This window comes from Trichoplax adhaerens, genomic scaffold, assembly GCF_000150275.1.
Source record: "Trichoplax adhaerens TRIADscaffold_3 genomic scaffold, whole genome shotgun sequence".
Lineage (NCBI taxonomy): Eukaryota > Metazoa > Placozoa > Uniplacotomia > Trichoplacea > Trichoplacidae > Trichoplax > Trichoplax adhaerens.
In genome coordinates, this window is record NW_002060945.1 from 7,643,319 (window position 1) to 7,654,345 (window position 11,027).

At 31.5% G+C, this 11,027-nt stretch overlaps 3 protein-coding genes across 3 annotated transcripts; all 3 read left to right on the forward strand.

The window, feature by feature from the left end:
* Positions 1 to 1,059: 1,059 nt before the first annotated feature.
* On the forward strand, positions 1,060 to 1,854 carry TRIADDRAFT_54863 (uncharacterized protein; the record flags this gene model as incomplete). The annotated part of the gene is made up of 3 exons (XM_002110606.1): positions 1,060 to 1,266; positions 1,474 to 1,509; positions 1,702 to 1,854. The coding sequence occupies 3 exons, from the start codon at positions 1,060 to 1,062 to the stop codon at positions 1,852 to 1,854; spliced, it is 396 nt and encodes a 131-aa protein (XP_002110642.1).
* An 869-nt stretch (positions 1,855 to 2,723) lies between these two features.
* TRIADDRAFT_54864 (uncharacterized protein) lies at positions 2,724 to 6,748 on the forward strand (the record flags this gene model as incomplete). Its single annotated transcript, XM_002110607.1, has 10 exons — positions 2,724 to 2,771; positions 3,242 to 3,335; positions 3,581 to 3,655; positions 5,251 to 5,309; positions 5,553 to 5,628; positions 5,781 to 5,840; positions 6,026 to 6,132; positions 6,276 to 6,355; positions 6,508 to 6,556; positions 6,707 to 6,748. 10 exons carry the CDS (start codon positions 2,724 to 2,726, stop codon positions 6,746 to 6,748), a joined length of 690 nt encoding a protein of 229 aa, XP_002110643.1.
* Positions 6,749 to 7,381: 633 nt separating this feature from the next.
* On the forward strand, positions 7,382 to 7,838 carry TRIADDRAFT_22445 (uncharacterized protein; the record flags this gene model as incomplete). Its single annotated transcript, XM_002110608.1, has 2 exons — positions 7,382 to 7,544; positions 7,690 to 7,838. Coding segments are annotated over 2 exons (312 nt in total), but the record flags the coding sequence as incomplete, so codon positions are not given.
* Between the last annotated feature and the right edge of the window lie 3,189 nt (positions 7,839 to 11,027).

The following is an 11,027-nucleotide window of genomic DNA, read 5'->3' on the forward strand; positions in this document are numbered from 1 at the left end:
TTCGTAGACTGACTGATTATAACCAGTATAAAGGATGGATGATAATAAGCAATATTAAGCTAAAGAATTTTTTAATAATCAAGGACAAGAAAAGAGTTCCCAAGATTGCATGTTATCTTCTTATTGTTATGATTTCCCTTCAGGCTAAATAAATTCATTTATTCTCCTATTCGAAATGGTAATTATCTTCAGCTGCACTCGAATATCTCTGTTCAAATAAATGATATCCCAATGTGAAATTTTTTCCATCATGTATGTCTTCCATAATATCGATTTCTGCTGTAGGATAGAGGGGGAAGGCAGTAATCGTAGACTAGTGAGTGATACGTGAAGTTGAAGAAATGTCACGAGGATCACGATTCAAAATCAGAGGGGGAAAAAATAGACGGTATGTAATTAAATTAAACTTGTTACCTTATTCTATTCAACTTATACACTTGAAATAGTTCAATTCTCCCAACATGAGCTCATAAAAGTATTTGTCGACATAGACCTATATCATATTGCCCGCAAGCAGGGAAATAATAAGTGGAGCGAACTATTCTATCAAAATAGCAAGACAATTTTTAATTTTTCGCCTTTGCTAGTGCTCCCTAAGCTCACCATTTTTCTTCATCGAGATGAGACATTCAATAAAATGGCCATTTTTAATCTATCTATTGGCTTAATTCAATACTATACAGTCTACAAGAAACTTTTTGTCATGCAATTCAATTAGAAGTTGCAAAATCTTTTGTCATTTTAGTTTGAGCTATTCTTTCTTTCAGCAATTGACAATTATTCAATTTGATGTTTTTCCAGTCAGTTAATAGATGACAGTCGAGTAAAAGTTGATTTTCTTTGCTTGGATGATCTATTGAAGGCGTAATCATACTTGCTGTGACTTGGAATAAATAGAATAATTCTGTCTAGTCGTCTACGTTATCAATTAGAATCATATTACTAATACAATTACTCTTCTTGCTATGAATATAATAATTGATTTTTATTGATTTTGATTTATTTCATCCACAGCATTAGCCTCTTCACATTCAAAGTCATTTATTACTTTACTTGACCATGGATCAAACCGACTACCAACAGCTTCCTGAATCACCCAATGACTATAGTAGTCCATTTCACAAAACAAGTCATAAAAATTCGGTTGTAAAATCATCTAATGGTTTAAGTAATGGAATATCTAATGGCCATTATCAAAACGGTACGGTTAACCAAGGTGCTATGGAACTACAGAAAATAACCAGGCCAGAAAATGGCCATGATGAGGTTAGAAGCAGTCGATTGTAAACATCTTGATCGATGGTCGTCATTTTCCCTTTCTGTAGAGAAAGACTTTAGTTTCAAGACAAGCACTTAGCAAAAGTCCTTTCTATACTTAATGAATCTTGTAGACGAGTAGAATTATTTCATCTTTAATAAATAAGCATTGCTGCTTAGAGAAATAAAATGACGTATAAAATTGCTTTCATTTAGGCTCAGAAACAGACTGATCGCTCTGCTTTAATTGAGGTAAGGAAAATCATCCTTTCATAGATGATAGTTTGAAGGCGATACTCTTGAATAATTCAAAGCCATCCCCTTGTATTAGAATGTAAGAATAATTTTACTACGATGATAATCTCATTTAGCCATCATTTTTTGCTCCAAGTTGAGATGATGGATGATAAAATCTAGATAGTGAATGATAATTCGTTATTAAAGGCACCCGATTTCATAAATTTACGGCAAATATCTGATTACTCAGAGTTTGCTGCGCCCAGGCTGCAGGACATCAAAATTGAATTTGAAATAGTTACCCAATTATTCGCTGATGGTTTATTAAATCATTTAGTCTTGGTCAAGATTTCTATTTAAGTTAATTGATGTTATACTAAATATTGATATTTTATGGTATCATTTAATCTTACCCAGGGTCCTATTTGAGTTCTATGACATCACATACTGGTATAGAATGATATAATTTAGCCTTTCTGAGAAGTCCTATTTGCCATATTGAAGATTGATATTGAATGATATCATTTAGTCTTATTCAGGGCTATTATTAGAGTTCATTAATATAGTATAAAAATAATAGTGCTTAACGATATCAATTAGTCTTACTTAGAGCTCCTATTCAGGGCTCTTATTTGAGTTTTTGAATAACAGCATAAAATAGAAAGCAAAGAATAAATACATCGATCAAAAAAGTTGACAGGACATACGATTATGGACAGCTTTCACGGCTTTATTACGGATGGTGAACGAATTGATTTTAGTCTTTATTTAGTTGATGACAGTAGTAACTGGACCGTAAAATAGACTAATGATTGATAGATGCTATAAAATCGATTTCAACTTTGCAGATGGTGTCAATGTCATTCAGAACTGAAGAATGAAATATAATATTTTATTTCCTTTCAGCCAGACATTTAACCCCTTATAGAATGGAATTGCAATCTAGAGTGTAGGGAATGATTCATTATTTTCGCTTGATCTCAAAGCTTCGTAGTCAATTTCCAAACTTTGTCGTTGATTATATGCAATCCGATTCCGATTTACTGTAATCTTTCATCCAAGTGATTTAAAATAAAATCGAAACAGTAACCGCAAAATAGTGTAGAAACTACCTAACATTGCTACGGATTGCATGAAGGCTTTCAAAATCCTAAGATAAATCGTTTATGATACCATTTAAGTTTTCACATAAGGGCCTACTAGAGTTACTTGCTGCATGTTACGATAGTATGTGTGCTATACGATTAGCAGATTTATCTTCTTACGGATTTCATAAGGTAGATTAGAAATCGAATTTGTTCAGAATTTTATCATTGCTCTGATTTGAGTTTACCTATATTCAATTTCATAACTCCATTCAATCTTTGGTTTGGAATTTATATTTGAGTTATTGGATAATAAAAATCTGAATAGAGAGCAGCAAAGTACCATTATTATAAATGGATTACGTATCAAAAATCAATCATTCATCTAAGTATCGAATTTCTGCAAACTTTCGAGTGTTTCTTAGCAATTAAAGAATGTAAACTTCCCAAAAGTAGCTCAGTTTTCCTTCTGTAAATGACTAACTTCTCCTAATATTGTACGGACATTGACGTAAAAATGGGTACCATGGCTGTGAATTCTTAGAAAAGGCTGGGTTGTATTAGAATCCTAATTTGAGCTTCTACTCAAACTAATATTGTCGTCAATAGTAGATTTATTTGAGGAGGATGTAATCATTTTTCTACGACTTTTTCACCATTAGAGTGATGAAGGTGGAAATGGAGATCAAGTTAAAAGTGGAATTGCATTAAGTTCCTTTAACTTCATCAATTCTATCATTGGAGCAGGAGCTTTAGGTAAAGTTATCATTGTCCATGTTAACCAGTAGCAACTTGAATCTATTGCTATTGGAAATTGTATCATTGTATTGATGTAAGCATGAATAAAAATGAAAAGATATTTAGTTTGTTTCAGTTTTACTGTATTAAAAGCTGAATACTAGTATAGAGTGGTACTATGTTAATATTGAGTTTCCATTTTATCCTTTATTAGAAAGAGTAGATACTTCATGAGACTAACAGCTACATCTTTGATTAAATAGGAATGCCTTATGCAATGAAACAAGCTGGGCTATTTCTAGGAATTTTATTGTTAACTATGATGGCTGTTATAACAGGTACAGTATCAATTAAAAAAAATTTTATAGGTACTTTCTTTCTCTTAATTGTCCTTATTATTCCATGCTGATTCTTGAATTATTACCTTGAGATATAATATTGATCGTTGGCATTGCCTGCCAGTTTATTAAATCATCAGGATTACTTGATGGTTTATTTTCTTTCTATTATCTCTTCTTCCAGACTTTTAGTCTAGTATCGTCTATTTCCATTATACATTCTATCGTAACTGATTTTCGAGTTTCTGACTGTTATAGATAGAAAGGCTAGCTATCCCCTTACCATCAAACAATAATATTTTGATAGTACTCAACCTAGTAATGTAAAATGGAACTGATAAAGTAAAATCTTTATGGATTTTATACTAATTTAATAAGCGGTTTCCTGGCGACCTTGCCTATTTATATATACGTATATAAATATGAACGTAGTATATTAATTGCATGATTTATTGAGCGTATATCAAATATCATACCCAAATAGTTCTAGATACGAGTTGTTCGCTACTTCAATGCGATAATAGTTTTGATGATAGATTTATTTGTACCTATATTAAGCTATTCATCATTTGTAAACTACCTAAACACATAAGTAGGGACTAAATAACTGTAATAGTTTCATTGATCTGCTTATGGATAAAGCATATTAATTACTGGATGGTTATAATCAACTACCGCATTGTTAGGAAAAAACCCGTTTTTAACTATTGGTTGCCTGATCTGTTCATGCCAAAATTGAGTGTAGGGTAATTATTATCTGCTGCAAAGCAAGATAGAGGTAGATGAATTCAATAATAGCCTTGATGATCCACCACATATATTTTAATTACTCAGTAATTATTAGCTACCCGCAATGCCAAACAGAACCATTTACATCGTTAATAGTAACCTATTAGATATACTCAAGTACTGTATAAACTATGTGACCAGACTTTCATCGACCACCGTTATTAAAGCAGGAACCCGTCACAATTTTAATAATGATTTAATTAAATTACTCACGTATATATTAATCTACTTTTAAATTACGGACGATTATATTATCTTAAAAGACAGGATGGATGAAAATTGACCGGAATAGATGATAGATTTTGTTCTTTAGAGAAATAATAGGGGAAAATAAGAGTCTGTCAAGTTGATGACAGCTATTATGCAATAATCTACAGATTTTAAAATTAGACATTAAGGAAACTCATTTAATTTGTCAATGATTGCACGTCTTATGTACGTCTTTATCTATTTTTACTATAATCATAACTAATGTCAGCGAATAAATGACTATACGAGTATGTAGCACTGATATAATTACGTTGATATCTTATATACGAGCTGATGGAATCAAGAATTAGCACGAATTTTACTAAAGTTTTATATACAGAAAAAATTGCATTGCTGTAGTATCATCGTAGAATGTAATTTTCTTCATAGCTTATATATGATTCTTTCTAATACACAAAATTAATGCAAGCTATAACCTATGAGGGTTATATGTATAATCATCTACGGCTTGGTAAAATAAAACATGCTTATGGACTTCTCTGGATCTTTTTGTAAACTGTGATAATAATACCCTTTTTCTTTATTCCTCTTTTTAGATTTTACTGTTATACTATTAGTTGAAAGTGGTTCCATGGCTGGTCAAAGTTCCTATGTGGTAAAATCACTTATTGTAAAACACAGCTATCAAAGCTTCTAAAAATCATTTATAGCATAACTCTCCATTGTATGCAGTACTATGCACAGTATACCATATCTGAACTGGCCAAATTTGAGAACAACAAATGAACCAATAAATGATCTAATTATATCAGTTTATCTATGTAATTTCTAGAAGAAGAAATAATTTAGATTTCTGTTGTTAAATACGAGAGTAAAATTATCTGATTATTTTATTCAGGGTTTAATGAAATCAACGTTTGGAAATATCGGTTATGGATTAGTCCTTTCATGTCAATTCATATTTCCATTCTTAGGTAATTGCTTTCCCTATTAGAATTGCTCACTCTTTTAGTTTTTGCTATTAGCTGAGATTTGATTTCATCAAGATAACGTTCCTTAGCAGAATAGCAAATTACTTCGGTTTTCTAAAATTTTCGATATTTTATGGCTCTTATATAATACATAGCAATGAATGGGTATGCTGTTATTGTTGGTGATTCACTGGTTAAATTTTTCCAGCTTGTTGGTAAGTATTACCTTCAGGATGTTTTTGTGCTTCTTTTACTGAATTATATTGCTTTACCTGGTGACCTTCGTTCTATTACGGCGTCATGAGAAATTGTATTTATCTCTAATGTTGCTGACATAAATTACTTTTATCAAACTTTACAGGTCTAATCCATATCATTTTACTTTTTCTATGCATTTTAGGCGCCGAATCAACTATTTTAACCAATCGACAATTTGTTATTGGCATTTCCATTTTATTGATAATGACGCCATTATGCTTGCTGAAGAAAATTTCAAAGCTGGGCATGGTATAGGCATCAATTATAAACGAATCCTTATCTAATTATAATTCAGTGTACAGTACATATACTGCTATATTATCAAACTTGGTTCTCTCTTTTTATTGTCAAACTGTGGATATCGTGATTGAAATTGAATCTTTCTACAACAGGCCTCGTTTTTTTCACTAATTTGTGTCGGTGCGGTTATTGTCACTGTTTTTATAAGATTAGCCACTCTTGGTCCTGATATGTAAGTGATTAAATGTAACCTACCGTCTTTTTACTTTGAATAGTTTAGTAACTATGATACATTAAAATACTATAAGAGCAAATCTATGGCAGTATAAGTTCCTTTTAGACGTACCTAAAACATTTCTTTCCTTTTCTGTTCATTCCTGACAGACCACACACCGAAGGAGCTTTCAATTTCGCTCACGAAAACGTACCTCAGGTAAATTGCTCATAGTGGGCTTGTCTGTTTACTTATTGCTAAATTGAGATATTTATGATTTAATAAATTAGTCGATGACCTATTATAAGCTGTGGTACCAATAGAGATGCAATTTCGTTTCTTCTAATAATTCTTATCCTTATTGAACAGGCGATTGGTGTAATGGCTTTTGGTAAGGGTTTTGCATATTAAACGATTGAGATAAAATAGAATAATATAAATTGGGTTTTGTCTTGGCTATCCTTTCTATATGCTATAACGGTAGTTCTCACAATTTCTGGTAGATAAATAAATTATGAATTACTCTAATGCTGTTTAAACTATATTTCATCCAAATTTTCCTTTTAATACAACCAAAAATTACGCTATTGCTTCTAAATCGTGAAAAAGTTAATGCAATTACTTTCTTAAAGTTTCCATCCAGTTTTTATATACTATCACGACACCTACTACTAATTCCTTGTAGATAAATATCATGAATCGCTCTAATGCTGCATGACACATCTAGTAGTCCATGGACTTTTCCTTTCGATGCAGCAGTCTTTCGCTATTTCATTTCGGGGAATCATAAATTCTCAACTTAACCCTATTCTCCATGGTTCTATCTAACTTTTATTTACTGTATCCCCTAATCCTTATTAGTTCTTCAAGACAAGTACTTTACGTTACTTTCGAATGAGAAAAACTTCGATTCAGTTGTTTTTCTAATTCCTATCATACTATTATGTGCTATCGCAGCAATGTCTGAAAGACAGCCGATATCGATCATTTCAGGATTACTTCGTATACAAAATTTCGTCTATTCATTGCTCTATTCCATTTTCAGCTTTCGTGTGCCATCACAACACGTTCTTAATCTATAATTCCTTAAAGACAAATACCATGGATCGCTTTATGACTGTAACGCATATTTCCGTTTCTCTATCGTGGATGTCGGTTATATTGCTATCCGTTGCTGGCTATATGACATTTACGGGCCATACTCAAGGTAATCCATTTCATTCTATCGGTATATTAATGTCTCCGTTAAACTATGAAGTTTTATATTGTTGACAAGGCTAAATATTAATGATATAAAGGTTAAGTCGGGATGCTAATTCAAGTCTTTTCTTTCTTATAATTTAATTTAACAGCGGATATTTTAGAGAATTATTGCAGTCATGATTTCTTGGTGACCATTGCACGCTTATGTTATGGTATAACCATGATGTTAACTTATCCTATAGAATGCTTCGTATGTAGACAAGTAAGTAAGATAGAACTAATACAAGCAAATAGCTAGCTGTTGAAGTTTATTGAAATATCATAGGTATAACTTTAAAATTATTTCCACGTAGATTATAGAACTTGTCTTTTTTGCTGGGCGAGAAGAATCAACCAGTCGTCATATCATTGTTACCTTGGCAATTATCGCTGCGACTTTACCCATTCCAATGGTTACTGACTGTCTTGGCACAGTTCTAGAACTAAATGTGAGAGATTATGTCTTATATAGGAAACGGCATTTTGTAGTTTATAGGATATTACCTGTCCATTCTCTATATCTAACGCATTGGTTGTAGGTCCTCGGACTTTATGTACTTATTTTTACTACCATTTTGATGACAATGAATGCGAATTCTCTCAATTTAACGAGTACAATATCTATTTTAATTTTTTATAGGGAAGCATAGCTGCAGTTCCATTAGGTTAGTTACCCATATCTAAACTTATTTGATAGTTCTCTCTAGCTTTAATTCAGAAAAATGCTATAATATGGTCAATTACTGGGAATGGTATAGCATTAACACCTAGGCAAGAAATAGCACTAGATAATATATTAACTAATAGTAAACTCATATGATAATTACACTGTTAGTAAGGTCAAGTTTAGATTTAAAAGTGTCATTTGAAATGATACATTAACGAAAACGATACCCCAACCCTAATTAGGTGATAAATAGCATTTAAATATATTAGATCTAAGCGGTTGTTCTACTTGGAAGTAGTGCTGATGATATCAGAAATTGGTTTGCTAAATGATAAATTAACCAAAAATGGCATGGCAGTCCAACATGAGCGGTAAACATACTAATAATATTTCTCTTTCATTATTCACCATTTTAGTTTTTATTTTTCCTTGTGCTTGCTATATAAAACTGGCTGAAGGATCAAATTATGCTCCTCGCAAAGTTATATCTGCAATCATCTTAGTGATTGGTATCGTAGTCTTAATCTTGGGTACTATCACTTCTATACTGGGAGCAAGAGAGTGTACTAATACGCATAAACCACAGTTATCTTGGTGTAATGCCACAATTGATTTAAACACTACCAACAGCCTTTATTACTAATGCGATTTGATTCAAGTGGGTTGTAAGTAATTCTGCGATATGATACAGTTACTACCTCCAATTACTGTACGTATAGTTAACATAATCATGATACTGATGGATTTAAAATAGGAATCTTATGACCCTCTTGGAAGAAGACTAACAGCAATTGTAATATTATCTATATCTTTTATGACTTATTTGATTGGCAGTCAATTCAGATAGGTAGATATATGATACCTGAAAAAGCTGCAGCTGTCTTGGGTGATATTAATATCAGTGTCCTTTACGACTGAATTTCAAGCATCACCGAAATAGCAAAGTTTAATACTTTTATACTTTCAAAATATATATCATTACTTATCAACAAGGCATTTAGAGCTAGCCTAATAAAAATCAAAGGTAATGCAACATCATCGAATTATCTAAGTTAATGCCATAAGTAATGTTAAAAGTGTCAAAATTCTGGGACTAATTTGATTATATGCAAAAGGAGATATACGGTACAGTGATATTACCGGAATATCTAGGTTTAGACTTAATTCTACCTTCATAAATATATTCATTTCATGAATTATGCCTTTTGTGACTAATGCGACTAGTTTTAGACTCTAATTACATATTGATGTTAACCAGTATCTTCATAAACGGATTTGCCTATGATGGATGATTGATGAAGTGATATCCGAGATTATTTATTGCCCCAATTTAGTGTTAACCTTAAGTCTTAATAGTGAAATCCATTCACTATCATTTTAACTCTACTAGTTAGTGTAAGAGTTCACAATTATGCTTATGTAAACCAGGAAGATACAATTTGAGTTATCTCTGTAATTTCCGCTAGATATTTTGATTAGTTGATCTGCCCAAAAAGTCGTAAAACTAAAGCCACCATAACTATCGTATGGAGCGATTATTACATAGTAGTGTCTTATGTTCTGAACTGCTTGTTGCATATTTAGCTTAAATATTACCTTTTTGCAACTTAAACTGAAAGTAACTAACTTTACCATCTATAGACCAGCTAAATACATGTATAATTAAAGCGTATGTTGCTTAAGTTACACTACACAAAATTTGGTATCGGAAATTGCCATCTAACTCACAATGATATTGATAAGTGATTCTGAAATGTAGTGACAGGATATGCTAATTTCAAAGCACTTCCTCCATAATAATTCCAATTTCAATTATAGAATACCCTATTAACTTCTAAACGTTTGATAAAATTTCCTATTAGAGGACAGCAATGATATATATATATATACATATATACAAATATAGCATTGAAACTCAGAAATTATTATGCGCCTTGCTAACTAGATACGGTAATTTATGTATCTACAGGCCAGTGTTACTAATATGATGGATGAGTATTACATAGACATATATATAGATTATGCTACCAAAGTATTTACAGCTACGTTGTCTAAGATCAGCTTTCTTTGCTGGTTACTTAGCTAATATATACAAATTTGTATTTACGAGTGCTTAATGTTTGCTTTCATGATTGATAAAATCAAATTTTAGCAGAAGGCAACTTAAATAAATTACGCAAAGTATACTTTGCTAATACGTAAGACTTCCGACTAATTTCATCTTCTCAAAGAAAAAACTTCATTGCTTAAAAAACTATCATGTGATCAACGCTACAGATTTATTGCAATCTTATTATGGTTATTTCGAGATATCAAGCAATTAATCTATTTTCATTTCGTTAATCCTGTTATAAATGATATTGTGATTATTAACTATAGTAACAGAATTAAATTATGTCTTGGTATGTCAGAATCTAGTGTTATGTTGGAATGTCTTTTAAGCTCAGAGTGTAATATCTATGTTATCATGGTCTATAATTATTAAAGTGGTAATACTTTTAGTATAAGATATGTTACAAATTATAACATCAGTAAATTTATTTAGAATTAACAATGCTCAAAAATGTTCTAGATATATGGATAAAGGCTACATAATCACTAGAATAAAAGAAACACTTGTTCAAAATCGATGTAATACATCAACGGGCGTAGATTTTGTATAAATGCAACAAGAGTATTGTACCAATGTATAAAATCTATCTCGGGCTTATTAGTGAACCTTGTGAGATTCTTACATCATATTACACGACACATTTGATTCTGCTTACAATAAGGTGTCGA